Genomic DNA, 21686 nt, shown 5'->3' with positions numbered 1-21686 from the left:
CAGGACATGCTCCAGGCGATGATTTCATCGGAGCTGTCCGCCGCGCTGGCCCATCTCCAACCGGCCTCGACCTCGCATGCGCCGGACCAGCCTGAGTCACGCATCGGGGCGCCGGAGACCAAGGTGCGCCGATCCCGACGTCTTTCTTTGTCCTCGGACTCCTCGCCCTGGGCCTCGAGGCAGTCTTCCCCCGCGGGGCGAAGCGTCGCTCGAAGCACGCTGCAGCCTTGGTCCGGAGGGTTTCTAAGCGGGCCCGAGGTTCCCCTCCGAGGCGAGGTCGCTCACCGACTACCCGTGCTGTAGGACCGCTGAGGGTTTCGGAGTTGTCTCTGGATAACCCTCGGTTGTTGCTCACTCCCCCTCGGTCCGGGGCTCTGGACCGAGGCTCTAGGCTTTCGCCAAGGGAGTCCGGGGACAGGTCCACGACCTGTCATCGGTCGGTGCCCCATACCTCGGGGTCGTCTCCGAGGGGCTCCTCGAGACGCCGCAGGTCCTCGACCGCAGCACGCTCCTTGATTGCCTCCTGGGGTTCGGAGCGCGCCACGGAGCGGGAACCTCGCTACTCTAGGGAGGCTTCCCCTTCATTTTCGGTGCTGGGACGGTCTCGTTCGGCGTCACCTCCCGAGGCCAGGGGAGCGTCCCGCCCGTCCTTTACAAGGTTCGTGCAGGACATGGGTCGGGCGCTTAACCTGGACCTCCAGTCTGACTCCAGGTATTCTAAGGAGTATCTGGCGGAGTTGGACATGCCGTCTCCGCCTAGAGAGTCCCTCTGGCTGCCGTTGAACCCTGTGCTCCGGCAAACCTTCATTAGGAACCTTGAGACTCCTTATATGGTGACGGCGGTCCCCTCGAAGATGGAGTCCAAATACCGTATGGTCCCCTGCCCGGGGTTCGAGCGTCCGCAATTGTCTCACCAGTTGTTACTGGTGGAGTCGTCACTTAAGAAATCTCACCCGTCCCGTGTCTCGGCGGCGGTCCCGCCGGGTCGGGAGGGCAGGACCCTTGATAAATTTGGCTGCAGGCTCTACCAAAATTCTATGATGGCCTCTAGGGTGCTGAATTATTCCTTCACGTCCTATCTAAAACACCTGATTGGCTTGTTGACGGCCTTCCAGGCGGACTTGCCGGCCTCACGCCAGGTGGCGTTTGGCTTGCTCCTCGAGGATTTCTCCAACTTACGGCTTCATCTGTTCTATGCGGCGTATGAAGGGTTTGAGCTTTCGTCCAGGGTCTCGGCGTTTGTGGTGGCCATGCGCCGGCTGGCTTGGCTACGCCTGGTCGACATGGATCCGAATCTTCAGGATAAGTTAGCCAATCTCCCCTGCGTGGGCAAGGAGTTGTTTGATGACACCATTGAGGCGGCTACGAAGCGCCTCTCGGAGCATGAGAAGTCGTTTGCTTCGCTCGTCAGGCCGAAGCCGAAGCCGTCCACATCGCGGCCCTTTCGTGCCCCCCGCAGTGTTATTCACACAAATCTACCCCGGCGTTCTCTCGACCACCGCCCAGACGTCAGCAGGCGCATCCTAGGGCCTTACCCAAGTCCCAGCCACCTGCCGTTGCTAAGCCTTCTCTGTCTTTTTGACGGGATGAGTGGATGGGGGCAGGCCCTCTCCGCTTTGCAGTCAGATCCCACTCCGATTGGGGGCCATTTGAGAAAGTTCTACCACCGTCACCTCGGACGCTTGGGTCTTAGGCGTGATTGCCACCGGGTACACTCTGAACTTCCGGGAGGTTCCTCCCGACAGCCCACCAAGCGAGTGTCATTCCAATCGAGCGCAGCTGCCCCTTCTTCTCTCGGAAGCTCGGGCTCTTCTCCGCTTAAGGGCGGTGGAAGTGGTCCCCACTTGTCAACAGGGGCGGGGGTTTTACTCCCGTTACTTCTTAGTTCCAAAGAAGACGGGGGATCTGCGCCCGATTCTGGATTTAAGAGTCTCAACAAGATTCTGGTGCAGGAAAAATTCCGGATGCTTTCCCTCCCGGTTTTGTATCCACTCCTGGACGAAGGGGACTGGATGTGCTCTCTCGATCTGAAGGAGGCCTACACCCATATTCCGGTGCATCCCGCTTTTCGCCGTTTTCTGCGCTTTCAGGTGGGAGAGTTGCACCTCCAATATCGGGTCCTCCCCTTTGGTCTGGCCTCGTCCCCTCTAATCTTCATGAAGTGTCTCGTGGTGGTCGCGGGGGTGTTGCGGTCCCAGGATCTCCTGGTGTTTCCTTACCTAGACGACTGATTGATCAAAGCGCCGTCGAGGGAGGGGGTTATCTCAGCGACCCGACAGACTATTATATTTCTTCAGGGTTTAGGGTTCGAGGTGAACTTTCCCAAATCTCAGCTGTGCCCCTCTCAATCCCTACAGTTCATCGGGACCGTGCTGGACACGGTTCGCCTGCGTTCGTTTCTTCCTCCTCCTCGGCTGGAGGCGCTCATCCGTCTGAGTCAGCAAGTCTCTCTGCTATCCTCAGTCTCGGCGAAACACATGATGATTCTTCTGGGTCATATGGCTTCCACCGTCCATGTCACACCGTTTGCCCGATTGCACCTGCGGATCCCTCAGTGGACATTGGCCTCTCAGTGGTGTCAGGACCGTGACCCGATCTCCAGTACCATGGCGGTGACTCCTTCTTTGAGACGCTCGCTCCATTGGTGGACCAACTCTTCCAATCTTTCCAGGGGTTTGCTCTTTCTCGCCCCTCCGCACCACAAGGTCCTCACCACGGACTCTTTGGAGTATGCTTAGGGGGGCTCATCTGGACGGGCTGCGCACTCAGGGGCTGTGGTCAGCGGAGGATCGTCGCTGCCACATCAACATCTTGGAGCTTCGGGCCATTTATCTGGCCGCTGTGGCCTTCCGCCACCTGCTTCACGATCGTGTGGTTCTAGTCCGTACGGATAATCAGGTGGCGATGTATTATGTAAACAAGCAAGGGGGAATGGGATCCTGGTCCCTGTGTCGAGAAGCTCTTCGTCTCTGGGAGTGGGCGATTTTTCACAACATCTTTCTTCGTGCGGTCTACATTCAAGGGGAGCAGAACTGTCTAGCGGACAAGCTGAGCCACCTCCTAAGCCGCACGAGTGGTCTCTTCACTCTCAGGTCTTACGCCAGGTGTTCGAGTGGTGGGGGACCCCTCAGATTGATCTGTTCGCCTCCCCCCTCAATCACAAGCTGCCTCTCTTCTGTTCCCGGATGTACTCCCCGGATCGTCTCGAGGCCGATGCCTTCCTCCTCGCTTGGGAGGGGAAGTTCCTTTACGCGTTTCCGCCTTTTCCCCTAATTTTGCGGACACTGGTGCATCTCAAGTCTATGCATGCCTCTCTGATCCTGGTTGCTCCTCGGTGGCCTCGCCAGCCGTGGTTCTCCCTGCTTCTTCAACTCAGTGTCAGGGAGCCTCTGCTTCTGCCTATTTTTCCATCTCTGCTGTCTTAGAGTCAGGGTTCGTTGTTACATCCCAATCTGTGGTCTCTACATCTGACAGCTTGGTTCCTTTCCACCTGAATTCTCTTCCCTTGTCGCAGTCGGTCAGGGAGATTTTGGAGGCTTCTCGTAAGGTCTCGACTAGACTCTGCTATTCTCAGAAGTGGACTAGATTCTCTTCCTGGTGTTCATCTCATCATCTGGATCCTTTGTCAGTTCCGGTGTCCTCAGTTCTGGAGTATTTGCTTCATTTGTCTCAGTCCGGTCTTAAGACAAATTCTATTCGAGTGCATCTTAGTGCGATTGCTGCTTTTCATCGGCAGCTTGATGGGAAGTCCCTTTCTCTTCATCCTTTGGTTTCTCGTTTCATGAGGAGTCTCTTGAATGTCCATCCTCCTCTCAAGCCTCCCCCAGTGGTTTGAGATCTCAATGTAGTTTTGGCTCAACTTATGAAACCTCCATTTGAGCCTATGGATAAGTCTCATCTCAAGTTCCTCACTTGGAAGGTGATCTTCTTGCTTGCGCTCACTTCTGCTCGAAGAATTAGTGAGCTGCAGGCATTGGTAGCGGATCCGCCTTTTACTGTGTTCCATCATGACAAGGTGGTTCTCCGCACTCACCCTAAGTTTTTGCCTAAGGTGGTGTCTGATTTCCATCTCAATCAGTCCATTGTTCTTCCGGTGTTTTTTCCGAAGCCCCACTCTCATCCTGACGAGGTGGCGCTTCACACTCTTGACTGTAAGAGGGTGTTGGCTTTTTATCTTCAACGCACTCAGTCTCATCGGATGGTTCCTCAATTGTTTTTGTCCTTCGATCCTAATCGGTTGGGGCGTCCTGTTTCCAAGCATACCTTGTCCAACTGGTTGGCGGCTTGTATTTCCTTTTGCTACGCTCAGGCTGGTCTCGCGCTGCATGGTCGGGTCACGGGACATAAAGTCCGAGCGATGGCGGCTTCTGTCGCTTTCCTCAGGTCAACGCCTATCGAGGAGATTTGCAAAGCTGCCACTTGGTCTTCGGTTCACACTTTCACCTCCCACTACTGCCTGAATTCTTTGTCCAGGAGCGACGGCCGGTTTGGCCAGTCAGTTTTGCATAATCTGTTTTCCTGAATTGCCAACTTCCCTCCGTCCCTTTTTGGTTAGTTTGGAGATCACCCACATGTGAGAATATGCTGCCTGCTTGTCCTGGGATAAAGCACAGTTACTTACCGTAACAGGTGTTATCCAGAGATAGCAGGCAGATATTCTCGCAACTCTCCCGCCTCCCCGAGGTTGGCTTCTTAGCTGGTTATATGAACTGGAGACCACGAGGAGGGGATGCGCCCTTTAGTGGAGCAGGAAGGCAAGCATGCGTGGTGCAGCACAGCAAACTTGAATCTTCAATCAAGTTTGCTTGAAAAGCTGTCTGCGTCGGGGCTCCGTAGATGACGTCAGCCACATGTGAGAATATCTGCCTGCTGTCCCTGGATAACACCTGTTACGGTAAGTAACTGTGCTTTATTGATTATGACAGGAGTCGCCATACAATATATCACCAGTAATTGGAAAAATTACAGTAGACTTAACTATAACTTCTGGTGGAATTAGTTGTGTCACATTTACAAAATGGAAAGAACAATTGCCATACAAAAAGGGAATTATAATAATTTTAAAAAGATTTGGGGGCCATTGACAAGTTATTGCAATGATTAGACACCATTTTCCTCTGAAAGTACATTTATACATGGGGGAGGGGGGATGGTATAAAGTTCTATTAAAGGTTTAATCAATAGAGAAGAATATAATATTTATAAGATATTTTTTGATTAAAATATTTGAAGGATTTGAAGGTAGGGTGGGTGGAGGGGTATAAATTTATGTATATATGATGTTATTATAAGGAAATTCAAGTGACTTATTCATGTTTTAACTGATATATTATTGTGTACTTGATGTAAGATAGAAAAATGAATAAAGAATTTGAAAAAACCCAAAAAATTATAAAATTTGGGTAACAAACATTATGACATATAGGCATACTGTAACAATAGGGATAAAGGTAAGAAATACATTTTAAAATAGGAAAGAGAGCCATTTAGGGGAAGTACAAAAGGGAAGGGATCCTATCTGTAAACTGGAGAAAAGAGAGAGCAAAACATTAGAAAGGACAGTATATTAGAGATTAAAGGCATCTTTAAATAGAAAAAAAGAAAACCCTATAAGGTATATAGCCAATAAAAACTATTGTCAAATTACTCCTAGAATTGGCTAAATCCCTTTGTGCCTGAGCCAGAAGTCTGTAACTGTACTAAATACAAGAACAGTAATGAAGTTAAGGTCAAAGATATCAGTATGAGCCCACCATGAATCATGGGAACCTTTTGGCTCAGGCTAAGTCTCACAGGTGACTAGCACCAGACGTACGTCTAAATGAGAATTGCCTCATACATCATCAAATCTGTGACCATCTTCTATAAACAAAATCATTCGTTTCAAATGAAAAAATACAGGCTTATAGTTCAGGAACAAGGGGAATATAAGGACATAACAAACAAATACCCCATCACAGACTAAACCAACACAATAAGATTTGATCTTTGACCTTAACTTCATTACTGTTCTTGTATTTAGTACAGTTACAGACTTCTGGCTCAGGCACAAAGGGATTTAGCCAATTCTAGGAGTAATTTGACAATAGTTTTTATTGGCTATATACCTTATAGGGTTTTCTTTTTTTCTATTTAAAGATGCCTTTAATCTCTAATATTGTGTTGGTTTAGTCTGTGATGGGGTATTTGTTTGTTATGTCCTTATATTCCCCTTGTTCCTGAACTATAAGCCTGTATTTTTTCATTTGAAACGAATGATTTTGTTTATAGAAGATGGTCACAGATTTGATGATGTATGAGGCAATTCTCAGACGTACGTCTGGTGCTAGTCACCTGTGAGACTTAGCCTGAGCCAAAAGGTTCCCATGATTCATGGTGGGCTCATACTGATATCTTTGACCTTAACTTCATTACTGTTCTTGTATTTAGTACAGTTACAGACTTCTGGATCAGGCACAAAGGGATTTAGCCAATTCTAGGAGTAATCTTTAAATAGAAACATTTTTACAGTGGTTTTCTTTTGAATCATTCTAATACAGTAAATGCATAAAATACAGTAAATGCATAAAAATGACATTAAATATACTGTACACGTATTAGGATTCTATAAACAGTATTGAGTAGCGCCTATACTGTAGGTGCCACTTGTCATGGTTGTCAATCAAAAAATTAATGGCATTTATAGAATGCCTTTCAGTGGCTAAGCAAACTTAGGTGTCACTAGGGGCTCCTTTTACGAAGCCACATTAGCGGTTTAACACGCGTAATAGCGTGCGTTAATTTGCCAGCCGCACTAGCCGCTACCACCTCCTCTTGAGCAGGCGGTAGTTTTTCGGCTGGCGTGGGAGTTAGCATGCGCTAAAAAGGTATGTGTGATAAAGCCGCTAACGTGGCTTTGTAAAAGGAGCCCTAGGTGTCCTAGAACAGTGGTTCCCAACCCTGTCCTGGAGGACCACCAGGCCAATCAGATTTTCAGGCTAGTCCTAATGAATATGCATGGAGCAGATTTCCATGCCTCTCACTTCCATTATATGCAAATCTCTCTCATGCATATTCATTAGGGCTAGCCTGAAAACCTGATTGGCCTGGTGGTCTTCCAGGACAGGGTTGGGAACCACTGTCCTAGACATAGGCACCGCTCCATTAAGCATGCTTTTCGCTCATCTAATTGGCAGCACCTATGTCAGACGCCTAACAATGCCTAAGTCAACTACACCTTTTCTCTGCCCATAATCACGCCTTCTTTTAAAATGTAGGTGTAATTTATTGAACTCAGAGTATAGCTCCTTCATTCTGGCATTGGCGCAATAAGCTTCAGTTCGCACTCTTTTGTTGATGGCGTTAAAGCCTTACAGCTTACTTTAAAACAGAAGAGATGCTTTTATGTTATATGGGGAGCTTATATTCACTTTTTGAACCCAAGGGTTGACGGTCACATATTGAATCAGCTGACGCAGTCCTGACTTGTGTCAGAAGGTTCTGGGGACTTGTTTCTTAGTATTCTGGCCTTGATGGTTGGTCTTGTCCTGTGTACTCAGTTATTTTTACCTATTCTTTCCCATGGGGGGGGGGGGTAAGGGGGTGGGGAGCTTCATTGGTTAGGGTGGAATAGGACCTTGGGTGCGGGAGCCATAAGAACACTGGCTCCTGATTTTGTTGATAGTTTTCTAACCTTTACTTTTGGATTTTAGAAGCTGGGGTCCCTAGGTAATCATTTCAATTGTTTGGATTCAAGGGATTGGGGATTTTGGTAGGTTTCTTACTTGTCTAAAAATGGATGACTAGATTGTTCTTTGGAAGTTATTTTTGTGAATATGTTGTTCTGTTATCAGTAATATTGTTGAAACATAAACTTGGATGTCGTTAGGCATCTTTAGGCATGGGAGGGTGCCTCCACTTAGGCATCACTAGGCATCCTAAGAGTTTGGTGTCCAACTTTTAAATTGATTAATTAATGTTTTTTTTGATTGGCTGAAAACCAGTGTGGTGAATTACCATACCAATTAAAAAATAAAAATTAGGCATGGATCCCAAACTTAGGCATCACTAGGCAGCTACAATTAGGGTGCTTAGCGGTGCCTAATGTAGGTACAATTTATAGAATTCCCCTGATATTATCCAAAAGAGGTTCTGAGAGGAGAAAACTACACTGGAACAAATTTGCTGGGAAATTGCTGTTTAAATTTGGGGAAGAGTAGACAGTTACTATTTAACTTACTCTGCTCACTTAGCAAATGAGTTTAAGGAATAGTTTTTCTTAGCATATAAAGTCTCTGTTACAGTTCCATAAGCTATCATTTAAGAGGGCTGTTTTTAAAGTTACCATAGTATCAGTATAAGGCACAGCTAATAGGCACAGGAAGCCTCAGTTTAGATTTTATTCTCACCCACCCCTGGCCTAATCTCTGATTTATAGATACTTGAACCAATTAGAAGGCTACGCATTTAATTAGGGCATTTCTATCAGCCAGTAATTAGCTCTTGAGAAATAGTCTTGTTCGATCCATAGAGCAGAACCTACTAATACCATAGACATAATAATAATAAAAACTATTAGCATAGCCAAGCATATAACTAGCAATGTTAGAGGACTTTAGTTTACATATTATCACTCAATTAGCAATTTGACTAAGAAATTACCAATTGGATGCAGGTAGCAGTCCATCAGCGAGATGGAGGCTAACCAGTCTTATGTACTGAAGATCTTATGCACTGAAGGTCTCTCAGTTGGTGAGAAGTTATATGTGTGTACTCGGTGCAAAGAGCTTCTATCACTCAGGGATTGGGTCTGATCTCTGGAAATTAGTATAACAAACATGGAGGAGCTGAGGGAGACAGAGAGGAACACAGAAGAGACCTACAAGAACGTAGGGAAATCCCACCTTCAGTCTGGCATCTCTGGTGCTACCTTGGAGGAGGGAGGTCTTCTAAAAGGAGAGCATCATCTTGGTGAAGTAGAAAGTAATTCTGTATCCAGGACCTGCCCACCAGGGGAGGCAATATCCTCTTGAACTGATGATGTGTCTCCAGGGCTTTCTGCCCAGGAGGGAAGGGTTAGAACAGCCGTTGTAGTTGGAGATTTGATCATTAGGCATGTAGGTACCTGATTGTAAAACCGCTTAGATAACCTTGATAGGTGGTATATAAAATCCTAATAAAACTTGAAAACTAGGTAGCTGGGTGACTGGTGGATGTGAGAATCACTTGGTCACATCCTCTGATGCACATTGTCCAGATATCACCACTTGAACACTTCAAGATGTTTCTCTAGTGGACACCAATTATGTCAAATTTATACAAAGAATTCTATAAGGTCTTGCTTTAGCATCTCAAGATGGGTTCACTGATCACATGGATTTTGAAGAAATTATGAAATTCTTTGATATCCCCAAGGGCTCAATTTTAGTTCATGTCTACTCAGTTCTGCCAGGACTTCATGCTAAGACCTAGCAAATACTGTATTTCAGCCAACTATATCTAAGCATCTTGACACCAAGTCCAACCAACTCCAGGATATGATAAGCCTCAGTTGCCACATCATTCTGTTGTGTTAGAGGCAGTATAAAGAAGAGTAAAACTAACAGGTCCTCTTTTCACTATCCTCCTGATAAAGACCCCAAATTTTTGATATAATGGGAAGAAAAGTTTACTTGAGGGCTATGTTAGCTCAACACATAATAGCTCATTAATTAAAAATTCTTCATTACCAGGTGTGGATGTTGTTTAAAAATATCTTTGTGGAAGCCCAGACCAGATGTATTCCATGTATTAAAAAAGGTGGAGAAAAGAGAAAACGAGAGCCGGTATGGTTAAAAGGTGAAGTGAAAGAGGTATAGAATGGAAAAAGGATTCCAAGAAAGAAAATAAGAAGAGACATAAGCACTGGCACGTTAGAAACAAGACATTGATAAAGAAAGCTAAACAAGAATATGAAGAACAACTTGCCAAAGAGGCAAAAACTCATAGTAACAATTTTTTTTAGGTATATCAGAAGCAGAAAACCTCTGAGGGAATCCGTGGGACCATTGGATGATCAAGGAGTATAAGATGCACTTGGGGAGGATAAGGCCATAGCGGAGAGACTGAATGAATTCTTTGCTTCGGTCTTTACAGAATAAAATGTAAGAGATATACCTGAACCAGAAATGATGGGTGATGAGGCGGAGGAATTGAAAGAAATCTTGGTGAATCTGGAAGACGTATTAAGCCAAATTGACAAGTTAAAGTGATAAATCACCTGGACCGGATGGTATACATCCCAGGATACTGAAAGAACTCAAACATGAAATTACTGATCTGTTGTTAGTAATCTGTAACCTCTCTCTAAAATCTTCTGTAGTACCTGAAGATTCTTAAACCCTTCTGGATACAGTAATCAGACAACTTAGATTAATTCTCTAACCTGCACCAATTGGTGCCCAAGCTCAGTAAAAAATGTTTTCACTGTTTCAAGGTGCCTACCGGCACCTTGAAATGTCAGCACTAGAAATGTCAGCACTAGAATTGCGCCTCCATAGGCACTTTAGGCTGCCTAATGCCACTGTAAACTTGGCTGACACCGGAATTGGCATTTGGTGGCCTAAAGTGCCTATAGGGTGTGATTCACATCAAAGGTAGGCATTGGAAATGTTGACCTGGAAAACCCTGGTCTATATTTCCAGTGCCTATCTTTGCTGGAGGCACGATTCTGTAACTGGCGCCATCGCGTGATATGCGATCGGTGGCCGCTTTTAAGGCAGCCACGGACAATGCCAGTTACAGAATCCAGGCCTTAATTATTATATTGCTTTTTATTTTTTAAAGTACTGAAAAAGTAAAATAAGCCAGGTGTGATATTCTGTAACACTGTTCTAGATGTAATATAGCTTTATTTTTGAAATTCCAAACTACAGAAATGTACAAAACATTTTATGGTATTTTTTTTAAATAGGGAGACAGTGGAGGTCCTTTTTCATGCTTTATACGTAAACAGAAGAAATTTTATCTGATGGGGATAACGAGCTTTGGGTTTGGTTGTGGCCATCCACGCTTTCCTGGAATCTACTTACGAGCAGCTAATTATAAAGACTGGATAGAAAACATTTTACACGGAAATGATAACAACTTCAAGCACATAACTTTTTATGTTCATATCCTCACAGCTGTGTGTTGGGTAGTTATATTAGAATTCTTATTCTAGAAAAAACCTTACATTCTTGTAAAAGCAGTGTTTCAACCTAAACTGAAATGCTCCTTGCAGGTGTTGCTATAACAGCTCTTAACATCCCATGAAAGAAAAATACTAATTGTAACACTATGTTTTTCTCTTGTTGTATAATATAAATTCCATGGGAAACAATTCAACATAATTAACTTATGGTCTAGCTATGCAAAACTGTTTCCAGTGTATATCTTTAAATATACTATTAGAATTGTGTTTTGTTTTTTGTTTTTTTAATATACTGTATTTTGTTAACACCCAGCCACTAATATGGTTATTTCCTAGATTACTCTTGGGAGAATTTGTAACTAAAATGTTGAAAATTCTGTGCATAATATTTAAAATTTTGCAAATATATTTGTAGTCTAGTATATATGTGTGTGTGTGTGTGTGTGTGTGTGTGTGGTGGGGGGGAGGGGGGCAGAAGTCTCCCAACATAAGATCTGAAGCCTCAGCCCTGAAATCCCTCTTGCCTTTTCCATCCTCAGCTTTCTGCTTCCCCTTTTCCTTCCTCAACTTCCTGCTTCCCCAGTTTCTTCTCTCTCAAACTGCAGTTCTCTCTCCCTCTAACTCTCAGCAAGACCCCTAATTCTGTCTGCCCCCAAGATTTTCCTTCACACATAATACTCCCACCTCTCCTGCTTTATTCCCAGGCACATACCCCACCTCTCATTCTCCCTCCTCTCAGACATCCCACCCCTTACTTCTCATTGTTTCTCCTCTCACCTGCCCTCATGGCATACCCTCAAACTTGGAACCCACACACTAGTGGAACACTCTCAGCTTACTCTGCCCCATATTCTGTCCCCATGGCATGCACAGTCAACCATGCTTAGCCTCTCCCATCCCCATGCCCCTCTCCCTAGCTGCTCCAGTGACCTTCACCCCTCTGTGTTACTTCACATGCTTTGTAAGCCCTTTGTCTCTCTCTGCCCCAATCACTTGGCAATGAGGATGAGGAACATGGCTGCACATCAGGTTAGATCCTTATCCTCTGCCAGCTTAGGCCTAACTGGTGTTGTACAATCCAATGTGCATAGAATTCCTCCAGGAGTACTATGGGGCTCATAATAATTTTTTTAAAAAGTCTAAAAACTGTCCTAAGTCGGTACTTGAATGATCAAAAAGACAGGTCGTCCAAGTACCGATATTCAAAACTGGTTTTAGCGTATCTAAAACCAGCTTAGGCCTTTTCACTGCCTCTGTGCACCCAGAGCAAAAAAGAGCATTTTTGAAGGAGTGGATAGGGCGTGAGGTGGGTGGGATTTGGGCCAACCTAGACTTAGTGGTCCGGCAGCCATAACCAAAAAGGTTTGACAGGTTGCCAGATGGAATTATACATTTTAACTTAGACAAAGTCAAAACAGGCATAAGTTCCGGGCATCCCACCTGCCGGTGAAGAGCGCACTGATTCGAGGGGGTTCTGGCAGGAGACATTAGGTATCTCTCCTGCTGTGATGTATCAGGAGAGTCACAGCGGGTGGCAGCAGGAGAGATTGGGCATCTCTCCTGCTGCGATGTGTCGGGGGGAGAGGGTCACAGCAGGTGGCAGCATGAGAGATTGGTCTTCTCTCCTGCCGTGATGTGTCAGGGAGGGTCATGGTGAGTGGCAGCAGGAGAGATTGGACATCTCTCCTGCCACGATCATTGCGGGGGACGGAGGGACGGATGAACAGTTCCACGATTCTCTAACCAGCGTTGTTTATGACAAACGCCGGTTAGAGAATCATGTTTTTAGGCAAAGGATTAGCCCTTCCTTCGCCTAAAAGGTCTTGTTTTGGGCGTGTGGGGAGACATGGGCGATTTTTTTGGTTGTGAATGTGTTCTAAACATACACGTAGTGCCAGTCTGGGCGATTAAACTGCTGAACGTATAGGTAGGTCGTTCTTGAAAGAAACCACATTTTGGATAGTTTTTTTGAGAATGAACATTTCCCTGCTGCCTACTTTGTGCGCCTAGGACCTTAGGCCAAAAGGGGACTTAGTACTCCACCGACTACTCCCATTCATAGAAGAACAAAATTCCCTCTTCCCTTTTCAATCTGGTTTCCGAGCTGGCCACAGCACAGAAGCAGTTCTTCTAGACATCATCGATGACAGTTGGTCAATACTAGACAAAGGTAGCGATGCCCTACTAGTACTGCTAGACCTAAGCGCTGCCTTTGACACTATTGACCACCAATTCCTACTGCACAGGCTCACCGACCTAAGAATCAAGAACTCTGCACTTCAATGGTTCACTTCCTTCACCAGAGAACTCAATCAGTACTACTAGGCCCAAACAAATCAGAACCCAAACCTATCAAATATGGAGTTCCCCAGGGTGCCCTGCTGTCCCCACTCCTCTTCAACCTATACATCAGACCAGTTATCGATATCATCCAAAAATACAACATCAAAATCCATTCCTTGCCGTCATGTGTCTATGTTTCTATGACATTCAGCTTTTCCTCCCGCTAGGTAAAGACCGATCTACCCAACTCACCAACCTTCAACACTGCCTCACTGACATGAAGAACTGGATGACAGACATAGTAACATAGTAACATAGATGACGGCAGATAAAGACCCGAATGGTCCATCCAGTCTGCCCAACCTGATTCAATTTAAATTTTTTTTTTTTCTTCTTAGCTATTTCTGGGCGAGAATCCAAAGCTTTTCCCTGTACTGTGCTTGGGTTCCAACTGCCGAAATCTCTGTTAAGACTTACTCCAGCCCATCTACACCCTCCCAGCCATTGAAGCCCTCCCCTGCCCATCCTCCTCCAAACGGCCATGCACAGACACAGACCGTACAAGTCTGCCCAGTAACTGGCCTAGTTCAATCTTTAATATTATTTTCTGATTCTAAATCTTCTGTGTTCATCCCACGCTTCTTTGAACTCAGTCACAGTTTTACTCTCCACCACCTCTCTCGGGAGCGCATTCCAGGCATCCACCACCCTCTCCGTAAAGTAGAATTTCCTAACATTGCCCCTGAATCTACCACCCCTCAACCTCAAATTATGTCCTCTGGTTTTACCATTTTCCTTTCTCTGGAAAAGATTTTGTTCTACGTTAATACCCTTTAAGTATTTGAACGTCTGAATCATATCTCCCCTGTCTCTCCTTTCCTCTAGGGTATACATATTCAGGGCTTCCAGTCTCTCCTCATACGTCTTCTGGCGCAAGCCTCCTATCATTTTCGTCGCCCTCCTCTGGACCGCCTCAAGTCTTCTTACGTCTTTCGCCAGATACGGTCTCCAAAACTGAACACAATACTCCAAGTGGGGCCTCACCAATGACCTGTACAGGGGCATCAACACCTTCTTCCTGCTACTGACTACGCCTCTCTTTATACAGCCCAGAATCCTTCTGGCAGCAGCCACTGCCTTGTCACACTGTTTTTTCGCCTTTAGATCTTCGGACACTATCACCCCAAGGTCCCTCTCCCTGTCCGTGCATATCAGCTTCTTTCCTCCCAGCATATACGGTTCCTTCCTATTATTAATCCCCAAATGCATTACTCTGCATTTCTTTGCATTGAATTTTAGTTGCCAGGCATTAGACCATTCCTCTAACTTTTGCAGATCATTTTTCATATTTTCCACTCCCTCTACGGTGTCTACTCTGTTACAAATCTTGGTATCATCTGCAAAAAGGCACACTTTTCCTTCTAACCCTTCAGAAATGTCACTTACATACATATTGAACAGGATTGGCCCCAGCACCGAACCCTGAGGGACTCCACTAGTCACCTTTCCTTCCTTCGAGCGACTTCCATTAACCACCACCCTCTGGCGTCTGTCCGACAGCCAGTTTCTGACCCAGTTCACCACTTTGGGTCCTAACTTCAGCCCTTCAAGTTTGTTCAACAGCCTCCTATGAGGAACTGTATCAAAGGCTTTGCTGAAATCCAAGTAAATTACATCTAGCATATGTCCTCGATCCAGCTCTCTGGTCACCCAATCAAAAAATTCAATCAGGTTCGTTTGGCATGATTTACCTTTTGTAAAGCCGTTGCCTCAGATCCTGTAACCCATTAGATTCAAGAAAATATACTATCCTTTCTTTCAGCAACACTTCCATTATTTTTCCAACAACTGAAGTGAGGCTCACCGGCCTGTAGTTTCCTGCTTCATCCTTGTGACCACTTTTATGAATAGGGACCACATCCGCTCTCCTCCAATCCCCAGGAATCACTCCCGTCTCCAGAGATTTGTTGAACAAGTCTTTAATAGGACTCGCCAGAACCTCTCTGAGTTCCCTTAGTATCCTGGGATGGATCCCGTCTTGGCCCATCGCTTTGTCCACCTTCAGTTTTTCAAGTTGCTCATAAACACCCTCCTCCGTGAACGGCGCAGAATCTACTCCATTTTCTCGTGTAACTTTGCCGGACAATCTCGGTCCTTCTCCAGGATTTTCTTCTGTGAACACAGAACAGAAGTATTTGTTTAGCACATTTGCTTTCTCCTCATCACTCTCCACATATTTGTTCCCAGCATCTTTTAGCCTAGCAATTCCATTTTTTATCTTCCTCCTTTCACTAATATATCTGAAAAAATTTTTATCTCCCTTTTTTACATTTTTAGCCATTTGTTCTTCCGCCTGTGCCTTCACCAAACGTATTTCTCTCTTGGCTTCTTTCAATTTCACCCTGTAGTCCTTTCTGCTCTCCTCTTCTTGGGTTTTTTTATATTTCAGACAACAAACTCCAGCTGAATGCTGCCAAAACTGAACTACTATGGATCAGAAAGAAAACCACTAATTTCACCTGCCCAATACTTTCTTGGGATTCCACACTCTTGTCAGCAAAAGACCAAGTGTGCAGTCTTGGGGTGAAACTGGATAGCCACCTGTCCCTTTCAGCCCATATCTCACAAGTGGTCTCTATCTCCTTCTATCTGCGCAAGCTAAAAAGGATCAAACTATATTTCACTAAACCTGACCTAACCCAACTCCTCTATGCCTATGTACTCTCCAGAATGGACTATTGTAACTCCATCTTCAATGGAATCACTGCCAAAGGACTCAGGTGCCTCCAGCGAGTCTAGAACGCTGCAATCCGCCTCCTACATGACCTTGATTACCACGAATACATCTCCCCAGCCCTCCATGCAGAACACTGGCTACCAGTTAACAAACGTATGTTCAAAGCCCTTGTTATGGCCTACAAGAGATTCCACCTCATCACCCCTGCCTACATCACATCCAAACTCCCTCAATACACTCCTGCCCGCCCACTCCACTCTCAAGCCGAGAAACGACTATACATCCCTGCAGGAAGATCCCTCCAAATGGAAGCAGCTCATAAACACTCATACAGTCACTTCATCCCCCATCTTTGGAACCAATTGCCTGCCCAGATAAGATCACAAGACTCGCTCCAGAAAACATTGAAGACTCATCTCTTCAATTGAACAGTGCTAACGGACAACCTCCTCCTATCTCCCTTTCCTTTCTCCTTTCTCCTCCTACGCTCCTCTTCCCTGCTCCCCTTCCTTTAACTCCTTGCTCCTCTACCACTCTCCCACCTCTTCCCTCCTCCCTTCCCATGCTCCCCTTCCCTTCTCTCTCTACATCTTCTCACCTGTCTCCTCTTCAAATGCCTATAATTTTATTTTATCCCTGGACAAGCAGGCAGCATATTCTCAACATATGGGTGATGTCAACCATGGAGCCCCGATGCGGACAGCTTCACAAACAGGCTTGCTTGAAGAACTTCGAGTGCCTTCCCACCTAACATAGAGGGTGTGTGTCTCCTTAGCATCTCCTCAGTTCTAAGTTTTCCACAAAGCTGAGAAGCCCTTGCTTCAAGGCTCTGCGCGAGAGATAATTTTACTCGTGCCTTCTTTCACAGTATATTTTCTTTTTCTTTACAGGGTCACTGTGTTCCGCATTTCAAAAAAAAAAGTCTTGTTTAATTTTTTCAGTCATGTCACAGTGGGGCCTGGTCCACAACCTCAGCCTTACAGGCTTCAATTTAGCTGCGGCTGTGTTTCATTCCATGTCCCGGCCGGTCACAGGATTTAAGACATGTAACCGGTGTCAACACGCGATCTCCATCACTGACCCACATAAGTGGTGTATGCAGTGTTTAGGACCTGATCATTGTCCGGAGTCGTGCGCCCGCTGTGTTACACTTCAAAATCAAGCTCTTAAACGTTGTCGAGTTCAGATTGAAAAAATCTTCAGAGGAATGGATCTTTCTTCAACTAAAGCCTTGACCCCGATTGTGGCCTCAACCTCAACTCCGTTGAAGTCTTCTGTGAAACCCAAAGCTTCAACCTCGACCTCGCTAAAACCTTCCTCATCCTTGGGGAAGTCAGGTAAATCCTCTCTGGAGGGGCCGTTATCCTCAGTGTTGCCATCAGGCAAGCTACCCAAGCCAGCCCCTCAGGAATCACAAGCCATTTCAACAGCGACCTTGGTGGACCCAGTCGCTTTGAGACTTTCCAAGAAACGTATCTCAAAGTCGAGACAACACTCTTCCTCAAGGTTGTCTTCTTTGGAGTCTATAGCACACCAATTATACTAGCTCCAGTTGTCTCGGTACCGGCTTTGCAGAATATGTTGGAAACTGTTCTGCATCAGGAGTTTGGTAATATGCTTGCCAAATTGACTCCTGTCTTGACCCTGCTTCCTGCAGTCCAGCCTGAACATTCAGCAGTAATACAAGGAGTCAAGTACTTGAGAGTGCCTCAAGTTCAACCTGACCACTCTATTCAAGGAGTCGAGTCCTTGAGAGTGCCTCAAGATAAATCTATACACTCTGGGCAAGGAGTAGAGTCCTTGAGAGTATCTCGAGATACATCTGTACAAGGAGCTGAGTCCTTATCAGTGTCTCAACTTCAATCTCCAACCTCCAGTCCTACCTCTACACATAATGCCTTGCCTTCTTCGAGGCACAGGGCAAGGACTCCTCGACATTCTTCATTGAGGATGGATTCAACTTGATCACGGGCCCATGATTCAAGACACAGTTCCTCTTCACATCATTTGTCGAGGCATTCATCGAGGCCCAGGTCTTCTTCTCGAGACAGACCTCGTTTATCGAGGCATCGAGACTCTTCGAGACCTCCAACTCCTTTATCCAGGAAACCTATTGTGGAGCCTAAGCATTCTTGCCAGTCGAGTTCTTCTCCTGCGAGGTTTTCTTCACCAGCTGCTTCTTCAAAACGAAAATGTTCTGTGTCTCCCACTCGTTCTAGAAGTGGGTTTTTCATCTTCATCTCTGCCTATGGATTCAGACCTGCGGTACCAATACTCCAGAGCGGCTTCACCTTCTTTCTCTGCTGTCAAAGGTATCTCAAGAGGTTCTTGTTCACCTTCACCTCAACAAGGTCACTCCTCTTCGGATCCAGTATCCTTTACTAAATTCTTGGGTCTGCCTAGCAGACTAGAGTCAATCGCAGCCTCCCAGTTCTCTAGGCAGGCACAATTCTCCTCTGATGGGGAGAGGGAGAGACAGTGAAATACACAGCTCCAGGGCAAGGTGACTGTGACTGGTCTCTTAATGTTTTGTCCTCACTTCATACAAGCCACTCAGTGTCACATGGAAGATATAAAGCCAGCAGAAACAGCTGAAGGGCAGGATTTCATTAGAGCCCATGCAGATGTTGCAGAGATAACAAGGAGCAGCTAGTGCCGAGTGTTTCTATGGCACATTTAGACAGGACAGAGACAAATGCTGACCTCACATGCAGGGATTTTCTTCTTACAGTAGTTAGTGAACAAATACAGGGACTATTAAGAGAGTTTTAAACCAAGTCAGATTCTGCAGATAGCATAGTTGGTTTTAAAGAAAGGTTTGGACTATTTCCTGGAGGAAAAGGCCATAGTTAGAAATGAGACAGAAATGGGGGAAGCCACTGCTTGCCCTGGATCGGTAGCATGGAATGTTGCTACTCTTTGAGATTCTGCATGGAATCGTGATACTCTTTGGGGGTTCTAGAATCTTTTGTTACTCTTTGAGATTCTGCATGGAATCGCGATACTCTCTTGGGTTCTAGAATCTTTTGTTTCTCTTTGAGATTCTGGAATGTTGCTATTCCTTGAATTTTGGCCAGGTACTAGTAACCCGGATTGGGCTTGATGGACATAATGAAGCTCGAGAAATGGGCATCGACATGGCAAATGAGGTTCAACATGGATAAGTGCAAAGTGATGCATGTTGGTAACAAAAATCTCATGCACGAATACAGGATGTCCAAGGCGGTACTTGGAGAGACCTCCCAAGAAAGAGACTTGGGAGTTCTGATCGACAAGTCGATGAAGCTGTCCGCGCAATGCACGGCGGCGGCAAAAAGGGCAAACAGAATGCTAGGAATGATAAAGAAGGGGATCACGAACAGATCGGAGAGGGTTATCATGCTGCTGTACTGGGGCCATGGTGCGTCCTCACCTGGAGTACTGCGTCCAGCACTAGTTGCCATACATGAAGAAGGACACAGTACTACTTGAAAGTGTCCAGAGAAGAGCGACTAAAATGGTTAAGGGGCTGGAGGAGTTGCCGTACAGTGAGAGATTGGAGAAACTGGGCCTCTTCTCCCTTGAAAAGAGAAGACTGAGAGGAGACATGATTGAAACGTTCAAAATACTGAAGGGAATAGACTTAGTAGATAAAGACACTGTTCACACTCTCCAAGGTAGGGAGAACGAGAGGGCACGCTCTAAAGTTGAAAGGGGATAGATTCTGTACAAACATAAGGAAGTTCTTCTTCACCCAGAGAGTGATGGAGAGCTGGAACGCTCTTCCGGAGTCTGTTGTAGGGGGAAACACCCTCCAGGGTTTCAAGACTAAGCTGGACAAGTTCCTGCTAAACTGGAACGTACGCAGGTGAGGCTGGACTCATTTAGAGCACTGGTCTTTGACCTGGGGGCCGCTGCGTGAGCTGACTGCTGGGCAGGATGGACCACTGGTCTGACCCAGCAGCAGCAACTCTTATGTTCTTATGTCAAATATGTAACGATCTCCACATTGCTTTGGAGTCTGATTCAAAATACTCTAAGGAGTATTTAAGAGCTGGGTATGCCTAATCCTCTTAGGGATTCTCTACAATTACCCATGAATGCCATTCTTTCTCAAACTTTCAAATAAGAAGGTCCATTGTAAGGGATTTGAGTAGTCTCAACTATCCCATCAATCTCTTTTTGTAGAGTCTTCTTTTAAAAAGAACCAATCCTGCCAAAGTTTATGCCACTGTCCCTTCTGGCTGAGAGGGCAGGACCATGGACAAATTTGGCCATCGACTGTATTAAAATTCTATGATAACAAATTTGTCTTTACGTCCTATCTCAAGCATTGGATCAATGCTATGCCTACTTTCTTCAAGTATCTTCTAGAACATCGCCTACCAGATTTCCAGCATTTGCATTCAACTCTAGGTCAATTTTGCATGCATATGGTTCAGACTGCATATGATGCTTTTGATATGTCCTCCAGGGTCACTGCGTTTCCGGTTGCAATGCGCCTTCTAGCTTGACTCCGCACCGTAGATATGGATCCAAATCTGCAGGATCGACTAGCCAACATCCCATGTTAAGGGAATGAGCTGTTTGATGACTTGATTGAAGCAGCTGCAAAACGCTTGTCTGAGCATGAGAAATTGTTTGCCTCTATAGTTCAGTCGAAGCCAAAGCCTTCCACTGCTAAGAGTTACAGACCTCCTCCATCTTATCAGAGGTGTTTTCCTCAGAAATCAGCACCTTATTCAAGGCCGCCTCCTAAGAAACAATAGCAGCAACAACAAAGGCAGCGTAAGCCTCAGACTCCTGCTGTGCCCAAGTCTACTCAGCCTTTGTGACCATCTAACACAGAGCATAACTTCAATCATTCTTCCTCTGTCTTCTCCTCTTCCCATTGGAGGTTGTCTCCATCATTTTTATCAGACCTCTGGATCCTCACAATCATCAGGGAAGGTTACTCTCTTCACTTCCTTCAGGTTCCACCAGATCTTCCCCCAAGAGAGTATCCTTCCAATCCATCACAGACCACCCTTCTTCTTCAGGAAGCTCAAGCTCTGTCTCTAGCATCCTTGTATCCCTTTCTGGATACAATGTATCCCTTGTATCCCTTTCTGGATCACAATGATTGGTTATGCTCTCTGGATCTCAAAGAGGCTTACACTCACATTCCCATTCATCCAGCCTCTCGTAAGTTTCTCAGATGTCGGGTGGGAAATCATCATTTTTAATACAGAGAGTTGCCTTTCGGCCTGGCATCATCTCCCAGAGTTTTCACCAAGTGCCTAGTATTGGTCGCAGCAGCTCTGCGCAGCTCTGGTCTCCAGGTGTTCCCATACTTGGATGACTGGCTCATCAAAGATTCAACATTCAGGGGGTTATTGTAGCGACCCAACAGACTATTTGGTTCCTCCAACATTTGGGGTTTGAAATCAACTTTCCAAAATCCCAGCTACAGCCCTCTCAAAACCTATAGTTCATTGGAGCTGTACTGGACACTGTACAACTCAGAGCATTCCTTCCTCAACAGCGTCAGGATGCTCT

At 45.8% G+C, this 21686-nt stretch overlaps 1 protein-coding gene across 5 annotated transcripts in view; it reads left to right on the top strand.

The window, feature by feature from the left end:
* TMPRSS12 (transmembrane serine protease 12) overlaps positions 1 to 21686 on the top strand; it is a 176212-nt gene that overhangs the window by 107728 nt on the left and 46798 nt on the right. For 3 of the 5 annotated variants that reach the window (XM_033935878.1, XM_033935879.1, XM_033935874.1), the window contains exon 5: positions 10931 to 11527. The exons of the other annotated variants lie outside the window; for them this stretch is intronic. In XM_033935878.1, the coding sequence (XP_033791769.1) occupies positions 10931 to 11179 (249 nt within the window). In that variant the 3' untranslated portion in view covers positions 11180 to 11527. Of the gene's footprint in view, positions 1 to 10930; positions 11528 to 21686 lie in introns of those variants that run through there. 5 annotated transcript variants of the gene reach the window in all.

The sequence above is a fragment of the Geotrypetes seraphini genome, chromosome 3 (genome assembly GCF_902459505.1).
Source record: "Geotrypetes seraphini chromosome 3, aGeoSer1.1, whole genome shotgun sequence".
In the NCBI taxonomy this organism is placed as follows: domain Eukaryota; kingdom Metazoa; phylum Chordata; class Amphibia; order Gymnophiona; family Dermophiidae; genus Geotrypetes; species Geotrypetes seraphini.
Note: the sequence above shows the minus strand (reverse complement) of the source record. Positions and strands in the feature narration are given on the sequence as shown.